Source organism: Dipodomys merriami, unplaced genomic scaffold, assembly GCF_024711535.1.
Source record: "Dipodomys merriami isolate MVZ:Mamm:240054 unplaced genomic scaffold, mDipMer1.0.p SCAF_1, whole genome shotgun sequence".
Taxonomy (NCBI): domain Eukaryota; kingdom Metazoa; phylum Chordata; class Mammalia; order Rodentia; family Heteromyidae; genus Dipodomys; species Dipodomys merriami.
In genome coordinates this window covers 47,238,822-47,257,570 of record NW_027202270.1, presented here as the reverse complement: position 1 = coordinate 47,257,570, position 18,749 = coordinate 47,238,822, and the positions used below count along the sequence as shown (strand labels likewise).

General features: G+C 37.9%; 1 protein-coding gene across 3 annotated transcripts in view; it reads right to left on the bottom strand.

Moving 5' to 3' along the window:
* Nucleotides 1–203: 203 nt before the first annotated feature.
* Stk39 (serine/threonine kinase 39) overlaps nt 204–18,749 on the bottom strand; it is a 274,272-nt gene continuing 255,726 nt past the window's right edge. Inside the window, exons 17-19 of one of the 3 annotated variants that reach the window (XM_070021570.1) lie at nt 14,279–14,343; nt 4,570–4,645; nt 204–2,227 (exon numbers count right to left, since the gene is read on the bottom strand). In XM_070021570.1, the coding sequence (XP_069877671.1) occupies nt 4,571–4,645; nt 14,279–14,343 (140 nt within the window). In that variant the 3' untranslated portion in view covers nt 204–2,227; nt 4,570. Of the gene's footprint in view, nt 2,228–3,025; nt 4,646–14,278; nt 14,344–18,749 lie in introns of those variants that run through there. The other 2 variants (XM_070021579.1, XM_070021587.1) reach the window with 2 other exon arrangements.

Below are 18,749 nucleotides of genomic sequence, written 5' to 3'. Positions count from 1 at the left end.
GATTGTGGTTTGATGGTAGCCTTGGAAGGAAAGTCCACGAGACTCTTATCTCCAATTAACCAAAAAAGCTGGACATGTAAGTGTGGATAAAATGGCAGAGCACCCACCTTGAGTGACAAAGCTAAGGGACAGTAGCCAGGAACTATACCTTGTACCAGCACAAAAACAAAACCCCATCTGTTTATGAACAGTGTTTCTTCTACCTCTATTTTTATTCTTAAAATTATATATTTACATATATTTAAGGTGTACGGATAATACTTTGATACACATACTGAAGAGAATACTACCATCAAGCTAATTAACACATTCACCTTTTCAAATTGTTTCAAGGGCATAATATAGTATCATTAATTCAAATCACCTTGCTATTAGATCTCCAGATTTTTATTTTTTAATTATCTTTAAGTAGTTGTACAAAAGAGTTGCCATTTAACAAAGCAGTTTATGAATACAATATGTCTTGATCAATGTCATCCCTTTCAACTCCCCTACCCACCCTTCCTTTACTCTTAATTTTGTATGATATACATTGGATTGTTGAGTGCATTTCCGCCCCCCTCTCTTCATTTGTCTACCCCTTTCCTCTTTTTCTTTTTTTCTCTTTTTATATCCCCTTTCCTCTTGACCCCTTACCACACTTTTCAAGTACTTGCTTCCTGGCGTTTTGTTTTGCTGAACTTTGATCTGGGCTTTCTAAAGATTTACACTATTGGAGAGCTCCCTTGAATCTACTATATTTCAGTTAATACATTTTTATATACTTGTATACCACTCAAAGTATTTACTTATGAGTTTGTAAGCTAAATATAGCTTCAACATACAAGGAAAACATGGATCCTTTGTTTCTCTGGGCCTGATTACTTCACCTAACATAATTTTTTCTAAGTCCTTTCTTTTTTCACAAATAGTACAATATTTTTTCTAATTGATAAGTAGAATTCCATTGTGTGTATAACATATAAAACACATCACATTTTTTTGATCCATTCATTCCTTGAGGGTCATCTGGGCTGGTTTATACCTTGGCTATGGTGAATAGTGCTGCTATAAACATGGTTGTGCTGCCTTTACTGAATCCTGGTTGGCAATATTTTGGGTCAATGCCCAGGAGAATTGCTGTTTAATTTCTAAAGGAATCTTCACATTGCTTTCCAGATTGGATGGACAAGATTACATAATCCTGTAACTAAAAGAACCTATGGACTCCTCCCCAAGCTAATAGATTTGATTCAAAACTTTGGTAAAAGTAGCAGGGTATAAAAATAAACTAAAAAACTCAGTACCTTTAGGTATACCAATGAGATCAATACTGAAATCAGGAAAGCAACTCCATTTACAATATCCTCAAAAAACTTAAAATAATTAGGAATTAATGTAAACAAAGATGTGAAGAATTTCTACAATGAAAAGTTAAGTTAATTGAAGAAGGAAATTGAAAAAGATTTAAGGAAATGGAAAGACCTTACATGCTCCTGGACTGGAAGAATTAACATTGTGAAAATGGCAATATTTCCCAAAGCAATCTACAATTTCAATGCAAAATCCATCAAAACCCCAACATCATTCTTCAATGAAGTAGAGAAAACAATCCAAGAATTCATACGGAATTAAAAAAATACCCCAAATAGCAAAAGCAATGCTTAGTAGGCAGAATAGTGCTAGAGGAATTACAATACTAAACTCCAAACTCTATCACAGAGCCATAGTAATGAAAACAGCTTGGTGCTGGCACAAAAACAGGCCTGAAGACCAATGGAACAGAACAAAAGACCCAGAAATAAACCCACAGATGCACAGCCATTTAATATTCGGCAATGTTGTGTCATCAATCCCCTTAAGTCCAACTTCCATTCTTTAAAGAATTGTGCAGAATAAAACACATAATTAATAGTAAATTATAAAAAATATAGTAAAAATTATTTCTTTCCTTCTTGAAGAAAAGAACATGGCAGTAAAGACAGGCAGTCACAAAAACTGGCTTGGGATGTCTAATACAGATATTAACTAGAGGTATAGGCTCATCTACTATAGAGACTGGCTCTTTATTAGATAGGTAATTTTTAAATATTTTCTCTCAATCCACAGATTCCATTTCCACTTTGTTGACTGTTTCCTTTTCTGCATAGAAATCAAAGCATCCAACTTTGTCCTTCTTGTCTAAGATTGTCTTGGGTATGTAGGGTCTTTATGTTTCTTCACAAATTTTAAAATTGGTTTTCGATTCCTGTGAAAAATAGAAGTTGGTAATTTTGATAGAGATTATATTGAATCTTTAGGTAATTTTGCACAGTAAGGGAGTACGATGGTTAGGAAACTCTAGTCTGATGTTCATATTCATCTCACAATAACACAAGTCTCTTGGTGCATTTTTGTGTTCAATCTTTACCCTTGTGTTTAGCCACTTTGTATCATTCCTTCACCCTATATGAATACATGCAATCTACTTCATATACTATTAGGAAAATATGTAATTTTTTTGAAAAATAAGGAAATATGTGTGTGTATTAAATACAGACATTAAAGGCTTTTGTTACCTCATTGGAGTGTTCTTGTTATTCGTGTGCATTTTTCCCTCCAAGTAGATGACTCTTTCTCATACAGTGTTCTTACCCACAAGGTACTGAGAAGACTGTTAAGAATCTGTTTTGGTATCAGGAAACCTGCACCCTAGAAGTCCAGCCCTGGAAGCCGTTCTGTGAAGGACCTTATACAAGTCATTTAACCACTCTGTACATACCTCTGAATCTCTAGCACTGAAGGGAATAAAGTGGTTTGAAGGAATTGTTCTCTCTTGTCCTCTGAAGTGCTATGGATTTAATTAAAAGACAGCCTGTCTACATGGAATATCAATATTTGGCTTTCACTCTGTCCTCAAGCTAATTTAAGTTACTTGTCAAAACTCATTCTTTGTTACTTGACAGATGCCTTATGCCTTTTCAGATACTATATTTTATAAAAGTGTTAAATATCATTGCAGCAAAGCAGATAATACCTAAAGGATGAAGGAAACAATCTGACACCATTTCATTGTGCAATACATTTTTATTTTCCTTTTACCTTTGCAGTCATCTTTGAGTAATCGTTGTGTAAACAATAGAATGGAATGAAATTACATTAAATTGTATGCAAATGGCTCTAGAACACCTTAACAATTATGACAAGGCAATTATAAATAACTTTTTTCCTTAGTAATATATATATATATGTATATATATATTTGCTTTTTAAAGTACATTAAAGAGCTGCCATATCTAGGGTTAGCTAGGAAAGAGCAATGTACCATCCTGGAAGCCCGTTCCCCTGAAAATTTAGAGTCCAATTTTGGAAGTTCTAAGGTTTACTAGTTTTATAATAGATATAGCCAAGCAAAGGGCTTTTGGGGATGGAAGTATTTATTCTGGAAACATTATTTGATTTTTAATCTTTGAGTCAATGCACAACTCTTTCCATCATTTTTGCTCTACCTGGGTATTCTGAAGAATTTCAAGTAACACTAAGCTTTGGGTATTTTCAAGTTTATCACCTTTGCAATAACAAATCCTATCACTTAAGGAGAACCAAATCAGAGGTGTGTTTGTGTGTGTGTGTGTGTGTGTGTGTGTGTGTGTGTGTGTGTATGTGTCTATCTATCTATATATATCTCAAACAAACAGAATGACAAAAAATCTTTTTTTAAATAGCATTCTAAATGTTCCAATGAAGCAGAACTTACATATGCCACCTTATGTAGAGGAAATTTTAGATCTGAGACTATTTCAGAGTAAAGCAGCCTCAGGCACATTCTTAATATGAAAGTTTGCAAGGCACCTCCCTCTCCCAAGAGACAAGCAGATTGTGGGGTTGGATTTTTTTAGGCAAACAAACCAAAAGGATAGGCATCCAAATTCCTAATTCAGTCAGTTCAAAAATTAGAAGTTACAAATACTCCAAAGATAGACCTGAAAGTTTTTGTTTAAGTAAGAAGAGATTAACTGCAAGAAGCATATAATCAAAAAACTGTTTTCTTATAGCTAAGGTGTATAATGCATAAATATATGAAAAATAAAATTCACAGTCATTTTTAAAACTAGAATTCAAGTTTGGCTAATAAATCTTAATTTTATAAGTATATTATTTTCTAAATACAACATAAAAGAGGCAGTACTGTCAGATGTACAATTAAAGTATCATAACAGAAACACCAACAATGAAAGAAGAAATAGGCTTCTGATAGAAAATTCCTTTTGTTGCCAATAAATAGGACCACCTGAGTGTACTGCAGACTCCTTTCACTTAAGGGCTATCCGAATTGATTGCTAAGAATATTAAATAGCTTTTGGAAAAAATCAGCAACAGTCGTGCAGCTGTGGCATTTGCTTGTTCTTGTCTTGTGGATTGCTAGAGAATAAAGCAGAACTCAGAGTGTTGTAAGTTTTAAAAAATTATTTTTTTATCCCATTTCATCGAAGCCAGCCTCTTCACAATCTTCTGATTTTGATGGGAATTGGGAGTGAGGGGTGGAAGGAGGCAGGTAGGAGTGGGAAGGGAGGGGGCCACAACAGATTAGGGCAATGGCAGGGGACATACATCAGCTCACACTCAGCTGAGCAAACCCAATCAGCTTCACCTCATCAGGAATCTCCGACCCATCACAGCCAGAAGCCTGAGAAAGGAAAAGAAAAAAATTCAATGCTCGCAGGTGCTGCTTTCTAGAAATGTGTTCATGTGATGGCAGATTCAACTAAGCCACTATCTTCTATTGCAAGAGAGACCTGAAGAATCATTCCTTTAGCTCGGCACAGATGGCTCAGGCCTGTAATCCTAGCTATTCAGGAGGCTGAGATCTGAGGACTGAAGTTTGAAGTCAGAAATCACAGAAAAAGCTCGAAGTGGTGCTGTGACTCAAATGGTAGAGTGCTAGCCTTGAGCAAAAGGAACTCACGACAGCGCCTAGGCTGTCAAGCCCAAAGCCTAATTTAAAAAAAGAAAAGAATCAGTCCTTTGAATGTCTATGCAGTGCTGACTGTTGTTGGCATTAGTCCTTGTGCATCAAGCACCTGTTACTCACTAAAGCAACACCATGTCAGGAAGCCACATTTGAATATTTCACTGATGCAACACAAACAACTCATCTTAAATATTCTTTCAAATGATATCCTCTGAGAAATAACTTAAAAAAGAATATTGCAAAAGCAAGAATAATAGATGGGCTACGCCACTCAAAGATGACTGATTTTTTCACCCACATCACCTGCCGTGAAAAACTGGCCAGTGGAAAAGCGAGTGGTTAGCAAGAACTAGAAAGTCTATTTATGGACAAGTGCTACTTTAGGTACAAGGACCTAGTTTTTCAGGGAAAGGTAGTTGTACATTTGATTGTGTTTGGGGTTGGGCCCCGAATGATGCCATTAGAACCTTTAAGAGATGGGAACTAGTGGGAGGACTTAAGTCACTGGGACTGTTCCTTTAAAGTAAGAGCCTGGCCCATTTCTCTCTCCAATTCGCTTCCCAGCTATGAGGTGTGTTCTGTTCTGCCTTGCACCATGGGCACAAAGCAGCAGCAGGAACCTGATCATGGACTGCAACCTCCAGAACTATGAGCCAAAATGCATCTTTTTTTTTTATTGTGAACATACTGTACAGAGAGGTTACAATTACATGGGCAAGATAATGAGTACATTTCTTATCAAGCATTGTAGCCTCCTCCTTTGTTTCCCCTTTCCATCCCTTCTCATCCTTCCCCCGCCCCCCACCCAATACTCCCCGCTCCCCCCCCAAAGTTGTAAAGTTCGTTTTCAACATAACATCATGTACATCTCATTGTTGCAATGGGTCCACCTGTATCCCTATTTAAACGATTTGTTTTTCCCCTTCCCCTCCACAAATTATACTGACACCAAATACAGTGAAAGCAGGGGTTATACTGTGGCGAAGGGACATACAAAGCAACAAAGAAATAATCTTATAAATGTGTTAGAAACAATTGCATGAAAGAAAAAAAACATTTGAATACATATCTTAGGGTTCATTTCCCTAACATCACCTTATCTGACCTTTTCTGCTTGACTCAAACATATACTAGATATTGCAAATAAGGGAAACCATGCATGGGACCTATGTTTCTTTGGGCTTGGCTTACTTCACCTAAAAATTTTTTTCCAAGCCTTTCCATTTCCTAACAAATGGGGCAATGACATTCTTTCTGATGGAGGCATAGAATTCCATTGTGTATATATACCACATTTTCTTGATCCATTCATCTACTGAGGGGCATCTGGGTTGGTTCCATATCTTAGCTATAGTAAATAGTGCTGCAATAAACATAGTCGTGCTGGTAGCTTTAGTATGGTCTTGTTTGTGATCATTCGGGTAAATGCCCAGAAGTGGGATTGCTGGGTCATAGGGGAGCTCTATGTGGAGTCTTTTGAGGAACCTCCATACTACTTTCCAAAGTGGTTGAACAACTCTACACTCCCACCAACAATGCAGTAAGGTTCCCTTCTGTCCACATCCCCTCCAGCATCTGTTGTTTTTAGAGTTCTTGATTTTAGCCATTCTAACTGGAGTGAGGTGGTATCTCAATGTCATTTTGATTTGCACAAAATGTATCTTTTTATAAGATGATTACCTCACATATGTTTGTTACAATAGAGGAAATCAGACTAACATAGTATTGAAACAAAATTCTTTTCCACTTACAAATTTGCTTATAATATTTTAGGACACATTAATAGCCAAAGTTAAAAGTGTTTTGAGTACTTTATATTTCTCTTCAAAATCTTAAGGTGTTGGAAAAAAAGCCGTAGCCTTCCAATTCTTTCACTGGTCCTAATTCATAAGTCATCTTCACTTCCTTTGTCACCTATGTCTTGTTTTTACAGACAGACAGACAGACACACACACACACACTTCTCAGATATCGTTCTAAACTAGCTCTTCACCATATAGTCAAAACAGGAGATTAAATGAGTATCACAAAAAAGGGATAAAAGTTTAACAAACAGCTAATTACCAAGGAATCATACAAAACTTTTCTAGGTTATTTTCTGCTGAGTTATTGCCATAAATATTAGTTTCCCATGGAAAGTGGCCCCTTCAATCACCACCATTAATTTCACACACATAGCACAGCTAGTATGTTTAGGATGTTCAGAAAGTAGACCAGCCTTTACCAAGTCTAGAATTAACAAAGCAACTATCTGAAACATATTTTAGACATTTAAGACAAGTATTACGTGTAAGTTCTTATGTAAGAATATCAATAGTCTAAAGAATAGGAGTATCAGAAAAATATTAAAGATTTTAATATTCTACTTTGTGCCTGTCCAGTGGTACCTCCCCAGTTTTCCTTCACAGATAAGCTCCTTAGTGAAACACAATGGTCACTACTGGCATAAGATCAGCCAGATCAGAGATGCAAGATCAGAGATGCTTCCTTAGTGTTCACTTAGAACATGCAAGTACAAGCACAGTAGGCGTTAGCCATACTGACACTGGAATAGTTAGTCACATCCCAACCTAATCTCTCATTCTAATCCCCTAACCTCTCCCTTCCTTGTTCTTGGGTAGCTCTTGCTAACCTCACTTACTCAACTGAATAGTGGTGGTAAGAAGATGAGTGACAAGCATCTGAGGACTAACTACTGCTATTACGGGTAGCATGAAGGTCAGACTGGTAAGTGTGGTATGGTAATGAAGATAGGAAATTCACATAACTAGGAATCAGAGCAAAATATTCAGTTATTAAGCTGACCAGAAACAAGAGAAAGTCATAATCTTCTTTGTGAGGAGTAGTAGAAATGGGCTTTATAGGGAATGTGGATTAGAGGGCTCTGAGTCTCTGGCATGCATGTTTCCTGGTAAGCCTGGGGGCTTCAAGGCAGTTCAGGCCCTCCTGCCTTCCACTCTCCCTGTATCTCTCCTTGTCTCTCAGTCAAAACACACAAAGGAAGACATTATATAAATATCCTGAAATGCAGACAAAAGGGAAACCCTTCCATGTCTCAGAATTTCCTTATACTCTTAAAAATTACTAAGGACTTTCAACAGCCCATGAATGTGTGGGTTATATTTATTGCACTGACTCAAAAATTAAAACTGAGAAAATTTAAAAATATTTTAACACTGTTAAAAGCATGTATATGTATATTACTGGGATGGAGTTAATCAACTCAGGGCTTCCTACTTGTTTCGGCTTGCTCAGCTGGTGCTCTGCTACCTGAGCTATTTGCTAGATAATTGAAAATAGTCTCACTGAAATGTCTACCCTGAATGCTTTGAACTGCTTTCTTCAGAATCTCAGCCTCTTGAGTAGCTAGGATGGTAAGTTTGGCCCATTGGCACCCAGCTGGTTAAAATATTAAAAATATAATAACCATTATATTAAAAATACAAAGCATGTGTACTTAGGTTATATTTATTATACTATTTTAGAAGTTAAAATACAAAAGCAAAAATTATTTATTGCAGTTCTCTTACCAAAAAAGTAACAAAAACCCTTAGAAGATTAACATTGAATTTCATTTTTGCAAATCTCTAGTGTCTTGCTCAGTAGAAACTAGCTACCTGACTTTCATATTTATTCTACAGCTTCATGTTGCTTTCCCGAAAGTACCAGAAGAAAAATCAGCCTCTCAGACAAATGTAGTTAAAAAGGGGAACAATATTTCAGTAGTTTTTCTAAGTAGTCGTGGATACAACTTGCTACCATCCCCAAACTTTCCAAGTGGTAGTTTCTTAAAGGTTATTTGCAATGTGAAAACTGAAACCAAGAGCACTGAACTTTTCATTCTCCGTCACATTAAAATCCATTGGTCCACTTTGCCCTTTGAATGGATCTTTTACCTGTGTGTGATAGTTAAGCATCATTGAGCTTTGCAGATCTTCCAAAGGTTGACATATTTCATAATACAATATGAAAGTTTCATTGTACAGTGCTAATAAATCATATTCATTAGTATTGCCCATTACCAACCTCACCAGAAAAATCTTTTAGTATTAGGGGACTATTGAACTTAAAGAGGCTATTATGAGTTTTCCTTGAGTTTTACTCAAAAGCTCCAACTTATTATATTGACAACAAATACAGTGTTTTTAACTGTAAAGATTACTTTGTTCATTTGAAAAAAGTGTGCTAAATACTTGAGTTAAAAAACAGGAGTTTGTCAATTTATTCTAGCCAGTAAAAATCACTTTTCATTGCAAAAAAAAAAAAAATAGTCGGGCGTACAGTTAGTTTCAAAAGGGCTTTTCCTAGAGACTACCACTGTACTTTAGTATATTGAAGAAGTGATTCTTGTTTCATCACACAGATGTTAGAAGGATATGTCCACAAATTGAGATTGAATGAAAATGACATATGACTTGTCTCATGAGCAAAGTTCTCAAGTGAAACTGGCTGCATTTATACCGAGTGAGTAATGACCACTAGCATAGTCTGATGCCTCTGCCCTATCTGTGTCAACAGAGGTTTGACACCAATAGCAACACAGAAGGAAAGGCATTATCTTCCTATGATAGTATCCAAAAGCAGCTAGAAGGGTCTTAGGGGAACCTCAGAAGTCCAAAACCCATACTTTGTAAACCCAGGCTCCTAAGTGAAAATATTGTCTCAGAACACACCACTCTGGCATGTTGACTGTTCTAAGTTAATGTGTCTTCCAGAAGGTACATGGAATGTACAGCAACCCAAACTCCCTGGTAGAAGGTGTTTTCTTTCTGCCTAGAAGATACCTTTGTTGTCAGAGGTGGGGAGTCAAAGCCCCAAGAAATCTGTACAGTTGAACCTTGTTAATAACTAAGTTTTATGTTCCTAGTCATGTCCTCACAATGTGCTGTGCTTGGTCCAACTCCATATATAAGTCCAGCTTCAATTTGCTCAACTCTGTAATTGTTTCTTTGGTATTTATCTCCTTATGCAAATGCCCATGTTGTGTAAAACATTAAATAAACTTGTATACCTTTCACTTATTTCTTTCCCCTGCTTCCTTTCACCTCTCTTTTCATCTCTTTCTCTCTCTTTTTCTTTTCTTGTGCATGATGCTGAGGACTAAACTCAGGGCCTTGCACTTGTTAGGCAAGTGTTCTCCCACTGAGCTAAATCCCCAACTTCTCCCTTTCTTAGGCAGGGATATAGCCCAGTCTTGCCTCAAATTCTCTATCCTCCTACATCTGTTTTCCAAGTACTGGGATTACAGGTATGTACCACCATGCCATGTTTGTCAATTTAACTTGTAGGACCTATGAAAAATTCTTATGAGGCAGAGGTAAATTGTTCCTCTACTATAAAAGGAAAATGTGCACATTCTCAGAGATTTAGCAGGACAGTACATAATGTCATGCATGTTATTATTTAAGTATACACTCTCGTTTCTAAACCTTCCTGCCCCACCCCCTGGCCTGACAGGCTTGTGCCTGTGGAGGCTCTGAAGATGTTGCTAAGCAACCATCCAAGGATTCTCTCAACCCCAAATGTGGGTGCAGTTTGGTATCAGCTGGAGAATTTGAAAACTAATATTAATGCCTGCCCTTTGGTTTGTGATTTTGAATTAGAGTGTGGCAAAGCCACAGAGATTCTTTGAGCTTCTCTGGTAATTCTAAGGGGCTGCGTTTGACTACCCCTATGGTACTCATGCTTCCAGAATGGGAAGCTCCAAGTTTTCTCAGTTTTGCCTTTTCAGGGTGTGGGCAAATCACTCAGAAAGCTTTTTAGAAGGGATTGCTGTGCCTCAGCCTTGGAGGCTCTGATTCCTTGAACCTGAAATGAGGCCCTATCATTTACATTATAGCAAATCTCCAGTCTCCAGGAAAAGCTGACACTATGATCTATGGACACTTGGAACACCACTGGCATAGCTGGAACAGGAAGAAACAGGGAGGCTGACCAAGCAGTACCTCTTTTCCTGTTGGTCCACCTTATCCCTCTTCAGCAGGGGAGAAAGTTGAAACTCCCAGGTAGTTGTGTCCAGTTCAGCCTTGACTTCCCCTGTACCTCAGGATATGATGATTTAGTAAGGCAACATCCAAGTGTGCCTAAGCTTAGCACCTCTACTAGTAAGTCCTTTATCAATAATTGCCAAAATGCTTATGAAATCCTTAATTGCAACACATATGATGTCATTAAATATTAGCAACTGAAATTTACACCATGTGTATGCATACCAAGTGGATATTTATTATATGTACTTAAATTTGTATTCTTTCAAAGGCAAATTAAATATAAAATATTTCATATTTTTACTCATGTAATTTCAAAAATTTCACATTGAGAGCAGCAGGATTCATCTATACTACAAAACTGCAAGCATGAAACTTAAAAATTATCTTGAGAATATTAATAAAAACCTGTCTTCATAAAAACTGGAAAGCAATATTGCTATCTAAATCCAAAGCCATGTAATACTGGGGCTGAAATGACCAACAAGCCTGAACCACTTTACTAAAAGTGGCCATGCCAGCAATAGACATCATATCTATTATCCTATATGCCAAACCGGGCCAATGAGCCCATTGAACGGAAAAAAAAGTAAATGTACTTCTTTATAAAAGCCACATCCTTGTCCTTGCCCTTTGGGCTATTATTTTTATGCAAGCAGAGATAAAAGATAAGGACAAGCATCTTTCCAAACTTGAACCAGACATAAGAGGAAAAAGATCAAAGACATTGTTATCTATAAATTGAATGCTTCTCTGCCTGAGCTAAACACTTAAATCTCCTAGATGTGGTCAAAATTCCCCAAACCCAGGTCTCACAATAAGCAATTAAATCAGGGTGCCTGATGTAAGACCCTGGCCCTGGGGATTGTTGTGTTTTAAAGTGTTCCCATAATCATCTGAGCAAAGCCACAATGCAGGGAGCTGAAGAACCACCATAACAAGATACTGCTGCCCTTCTGACGATTTTTAAGCCCCTGACATTCTCCTTTAAAAGCAATGAAACCTCTGAGATTAAATCACGATAAACAGCTGGGAGATGAAAAGACCGTGTGTTGCTGCTGCAGCAGCTTATGAGGAAAACACTGCGGAAATACTTTGATCTTTTATTCTTCAATAAAATAACTAAATTGATGAATGAAAGCAAATGCATTTGGATTTCTGCAGTTTTCATCTGGATGTTAGTGGCCTACAGAAGATTAGGCCAAAAATCAGTTTAAATTAGCTCTGTCAAGTGAGTTTCAACCTGGCTGGCTGCTGATAACAACAAAGAAGTCGCTCAGGCTTTAACACAGCCTCGACAGAGAGTTAAGTGACAGAAATAGAAGGTCACTCTTAAGTTTGACTTTATTGTGTGTGTGTGTGTGTGTGTGTGTGTGTGTGTGTGTGTGTGTGTGTGTGTGTGTGTGTGTGTGTGTGTGTGTGAAAGAAAAAGCCATCAACTTCCACTTACTGAGAATAATATATTATTTCATTGTGTAGCTGTAGCAGAAAGGAACATGTGTGTGAACTTATTCCCAGATCCTTTTATGCAGGACTCCATTGGTCAATCTTCAAGGTATAAAGGAGATTCAGTCTCAGCCAATGGAATTGCATTCAGTCATCCAAAGGAGGTACTCAAAAGGGATACATGGACTCTGCAATAGACCACAGCTGATTTTGTAGCTTCCCCTGTGTGATCCTGGGCAAGCTGATCCCAATCCTGAGGGCTCCCAAGGCAGAAAGAGACCTGCTATCAGAGACAAAGAAGGGAGGTGGATCTAAAGAAAGGACTCTGCAGTGGATTTGGGGGGTAGAGGTTATAGGAATGCACAATAGGAAGCTACTAATGCCTTTGGAGAACTTGGGGACTGTAGAAAGATTACGTTGGCTATACCTACAGTGTGGTACACAAAACTGTGGACACTGGCCAGTTTCTGAAGAAGATAGTAACTTGTTCAGGGGATGGAAGTGGAGTTAGAAAGTTGAGAAAGATTGAGGAAACTAAAAAAAAAAAAAAACAGATTGGAGGAAAGATGACAATGTCACATTATTCTCACTGTTTTCCTAAAGATGATGTCATAGCAGCTTTTAGAAAATCTTCAGTGTGAGGAAATGGCTAGGGCTACTTTTCTTGTATGTAGCAAAGCAAATTCAGACACAACTGGACTAAGCCAGCAGGGAGGTTTCAAATGCTTATCTCTGTCTATATGTCTAAAATAACAAACATGTTCTGAAGATGATATATACAAATACAACAGGTTTGTAAACCTGCACTTGAATTAGAAATGGAAGATACAAACAACAGTCTTGTCCCAATGTGAAGAGGAATTTGGCAATTTCTTTGCTCAGCACTCTTATCTGAATAAAATATGCTTTTACTATCAAAAAAATGTGAAGTTCTCCATATACATTCTTAGTGTTTTTTAAAACTCTCTCACACAGACTCACTCTCTGAAATTAGATGTGCAGCAAGTCCCAGAAAGTTAATTAGCACCAGGCTCACATTTTACTGTAACTAATCATTTAGTATTTTTGGCCACCCACATTTTCCATTTAATTTCACAAGAAACCAAAAAAAGCAGATCATCAATATATGTTGTAGACAGCAAAGTATTAGTCATCTAGATCTTAAATTGTCATGGCATTCTGACTGGCCCATGATAAGATTCATTTATAATTCTAAAATGAACCACTTATTCAGCCTTAATGTACTGTTTGCTAAGACTTCCAGGAAAACAGTCACCTTTGACTGTCTACACTTCTCCATCTCTAGCTGTGATCAGTTCCTAATGGCTTTATAGTATTCTATCTCTGTGGCTACTCAGTATTTAGATTTAAAAGCTACTGGTGCATAAAAACTGGTTTTAAAAAAAAGGTGCTCTACCAAAACCTGTTACTGTGATTTGAAATGTGGAGATAAAATGCTATGCCTTTGTTCACTAGCCTTTGGTGTGCTGTTCTGCAATTGCTTCCAATTACCTAAAGCACTTTTGCAACAATCAGCTTCTATTTTTTAAAAGTTAAAACCACTTGGCTTTCACCTCAGGAAAGCCTTAGTAAGAGCACTGCTTTCAATAGGGCTTAATTTTGTCTATGTGGTCAGGTTGCCACACAAAGTTAAAGCAAAATGGGACATACAGGCTTTGAGATTCTCATGGCCACTCTTAGTCAAAGATGACACAGGAGAGAGAAGAAATGAGGATTACAACAGCCATGCTCAGAACACATTCCCAAATGTTGCAGAATCAAACAATGAATGTAATAACTGATCATCAAGGAAAACAACAACAGAAGTGCAGAGTAGGTCATTAAACTATATTATTATCTCTAGCTGGCAAGAACATGGTAAAACATTGTCTTCTTTCTATAACTTTCTACTTACCAACTTAAATGTCAATGTTTTTAAAGCTTTGGGATCATCTACAATCTTCTGTAAATTAGCAGCCACTATAAAATACAAACAGAGAGAAATAGTGTTCATAATTACTTCCAATAACATTTGATATTCACATCAATGATAGAAAAAAAATTGACTAATGATGCAATAAACTGCAAAATCATTTCCTTCACAGACATTACAAAGTCCATATAAATGACCAAATTACTTTCATACAGATATTTTCCACAACCATTTATATCACTTCAGCAGTCTTGTATCTGTGCACATCTGAATTAATCACTGTATGTCAACCCCACATTTCATTTAATAAAATTTGAAATCACTTTCTAATGGAAAGTAGAAATGATGGCAGCTCCCAGAGTCTCAACGACTACTTTTTTAAACTGTAACAACAAAGACTTCTGAAACACTCAGTAAGAAATTTATTAACCAGGAGAGGGCAGTATGAAACAAAGAAGAGATATTGCAAAAGAACTTTCAATAGGAAATAACAGGTCAGCACAATCAAACTCATAGACTATAAATTCACTTGATTCTCAGCACTCATTTTTATCAAAGCAACAAAATCCAATCGATAACCTTGAGGACTCAAGCATATGTGTGAATGCTTTCAGAGCACAGTGATCTGTCAAACCAGTAAAGTGCCATCTGAACAACACAAGTTGGCTGATCAGGATCAAGCACGGGGGCTGTGAGATTGGGGCCCAAAATGAAGATCTGTTTCCAGTATCTGCTGGATTCATCAAGTCCCAGTCCCGTTCTCTACCATGGTGTGATATATCTGATTCCTTACTCAGGAAGTCCTCCTTCTTGGCTACTCATCTGACTTAGGGTACTGTTTATGAGAATTCTCTAAAGGTCATGGTGATAGAATTTTAAAACTTTGCTCTATCCATATCCAAGCTTCAAGGTTAAACTACTGAGAGGTCAAGCACTAATACTTCTTTTCCTTAGCTATTCCCTAGGGAAAAAGTTGCTGATGGAAAAAAAAAACATAGAGGAAGAGGTCCTGTTTGTCATTTTTATTAGTCATGGGAAAAATTATCTGCTGCTTCAGTAACTAGGTTATCTTTAGCAAAAAAAGTTACCTGAATTTTTTCTGGTAATAAATTTTAAGAGTAAAGAGTCTCCATGAATATTTTGAGAAAAGTATCTTAAATAGAAAGTTTCTAAGTAGACAGTTGAAGGAAATTTGAAATGTTAAGTGAAGTACCAATAATCATTATGATTTTCAGTGTACTAGTTTATTTTACCTAATGCTTCAACTCCAAAGGAGGGGGGGAAACGAAGGTTATATACTTAAGATAGCCCATTTCTCTTTATCAACCTTAATTATAAAGCACCATTTTATTTTTGTTTGTTGCTCTCTTAGATTCATTTGGCAAGGTTTCATTTCATCTACCCCTCTCATATTTTTCTCTTTTTCCTTTGCCCATGCAAGCAGGGCTACATTTATCAGGCAAATCCTGGGTCACCAACCCTAGAAAGGCTAGCATCACCCAGCTTTGGGGACCCTTTTTTTTTTTTAACGGTTTCCTAAACATATTCTCAATCTCAAGATATGTATCCAGTAACTCACATAAGAAAAAAAAACCCACTGGGTTCTGTAGTGAAAAGCTCTGCTGTAAAATTCTGTCTACCTAAGCCAGTATTTATGATGTAAGGACATTCTGACTATATGCAGATTGCATCAAGTGAACGCTTAACCCATTTTCTTAAAACAGAAGTGTTCTAACAGTTCCTTTGATTTGGGCTGATTTCACCAGTGGCCATAAAGCCTTCATAGGAATCTCAGTCTTTTTGTGAGTCTCTCAGTTAATGTGGATGATTTACTGCCTTGTTCTGGATCATCTACTTCCAGTCTGCTCTCTAATGTTCAGCCAAAAGCAGAGCTCTGTCTTACACTAATTCACAGCCCTTTCTCTGCTGTCCATGAACATGGACCAGGGCCAATGTCTCCGGAACCAGTGAAGCACACTGTAGGCTGATTGGAAAGCAAGCCTGAGCTCCTAACATCCTAAACAATCATCACGAGACCCATGCTCCCCAATTGTGAGTCCCACACCTCTGGGACATTAGAAATTCAAATTCTGTCTTTTGCGCAGAGCAAAAATAGCAAAACTGGCCACTTACCTGATTACTTATCACAGCTGCTATGCTTATTTTCAATTTAGTTGATTCTAATTTGTTGTAAAGTGCTATAAAACACCTTCATTTAACTGACATCACATAAAATTCAGGGTGATGCTAATTTCTCTTCCAGTAGCAATGCTCATTAAAAAGATGGGTGTCACTGTTTTCTCCCTTCTCCTAACTATGCACCTGGATTTCAAAAATAAAAATACTCTATACCTGGAACGTGAGCAAAGAATGAAGGGCTTGGTAGGGCTGGGTTTGAATTTAGGGCTCCTCACACTTGTGCAGAGAACACTATACTTATGGGACTCTAGTTTCCAAAGCCCGAGCCTTCTCAAGCCTGTTTCCTCAGTGGCCATCAGCTCATTTCAAATCCTTCCCAACTCTCCCTAATAAACCTTATACCCCTGGTTTTCGTTATCTTCTTTGAGCTTGTGTCTCTCCTCCCCAGACCACTGAATCCAGTCCCAAGTGTTTCTGCCACTTGGGAAAACAGACACCAATAATACACACCGAAGCCTAAGGGACTGCGGCCCTCCAACTCCATTTCATAATTCTGTTCCCTAGTTTCACTCTTGGGATTTGAGTACCTGTCAGGAAAAGAAATTTATATATATAACATGTGGCCTGGGGTATGGTAAGCATTGTGCTTTTGCAAATGGCAATCATTTCTTTAACAGCCACATGGAAATGACACTGATGCTCAATACCTCTCTGCACCTGAACACAGAAGAAAAGAAGGAATACAGACCATCCTGGGAGGTCTAGAAGAGGTAAGATGGCAAAGCCATGCTGATGGAACAAACTAAGCCAGGCCTTGCTCCTGAAAGGTTGTGATGCTCAAATTCTCCACATTTTGCTACTTAGAAAAGTAACAGTTTTGACTATTTTTAGGCTGTGAATGGATTCTGAGTAACTAGTCAAAAGATAACTTATTTTTATCTCCCAGATATCAGCTTATTTCACAACAATCTCATGAATACTGACGTTCTGGTAGTGGTGAATTAATTCTTTTAATGTGGGCCCATTCCAAACAAAAATATTGGCAAAAGAGAACCAGTGATTACGGCATCTCAGGTCCTCCAATAGTAAGACATTGTGAGATCAAAGTGTGGACTTGGGATACCTGCCGAGGTGATGTCTTCAAGATACTGCTTCATCCAGGGACAACTTGCGTATCTGTTCTGAACACTGCACTGATGCAGAAAGGCAGTACGAAGTAACAAAGGAAGACAGAGCTAATCCAAGCTTAAAGGAGAAAAGGAAATGAGAAGGGAGTGGATTTCATACGGATGTTCCTCTACTACTGATGCAAAATGATGGCTAGTTACATTTTAGAGATTGGCTCAGGGTTTCCCCCTAAATCTTCCGGTTCTTGCCTTCATGACATACACTGAAGCATCATGTACAACCTGAATTCTCCAGCCAGAGGATCTGAGTTCAGGTGCTGCCTCCTGTTTGGAGCTAATAAACTGGGGAGGGTTTAACTCCACCTCTGTGAGCTCCACTGCCTGGTGGAATGTGATATTGACAATGTCTACCTGATGAGATGATTTCAGTTGATTAATTGGGTTAAAACACGTGTACTTTCTGCCCTGGACACAATACCAGTCTTAACTGGTTTCCTCGTCTGTCGTCTCAGTTTCTGATAATTTTCCTCTCATATACTCATCTGTTGCAAGGAGAATCTAGGTCACATATCCTTCAGTAGCAACATTTCATTTTCTTTATAAAAGTCCGAGTTTTTATGTAGCCTGGCTTCAACTTATTTCCCAGCATTTCTTTTGCCACTTCCTACTCTGATTCTTCCCAGGAAAGGCCCCAGAGCTTCACTCACCTTCACATTCCCAGTGCTCTCTGCATTGGGAGAGAACTACATAGAGCTCATCTCTCTACCTGGACTAACTTTTGAAACCCAGGGAAAGCTTGGCCTTTGTAAAAGGTAATGCGTCTGTTGTTGTTGCTGCTGCTGGCCTACGACTTAAACTCAGGGCCAGGGCACTGTCCCTGAGCTATTTTGCTCAAGGCTGGTACTTTACCACTCTGAGACACTTGAGCCACAGCTCCACTTCTGGCTTTTTGGTGATGAATCAGAGATTAGAGTTTTACAAACTTTCCTTCTTAGCCTCCTCAGTAGCTAGGATTCAGGCCTGAGACACCAGCATCTGGCTTTCAAAGGTAATGTTTTAAAACATTGATAACTTCTTACCACCTCCACTCTATACCCCAATTGAGGCTTACACTCTACCAGAGCTGTTCTGAATCCATGTTCATCCCAGCAATCAGCAGCCAGGTAAGCCTGCTAACCTGAAGTCAG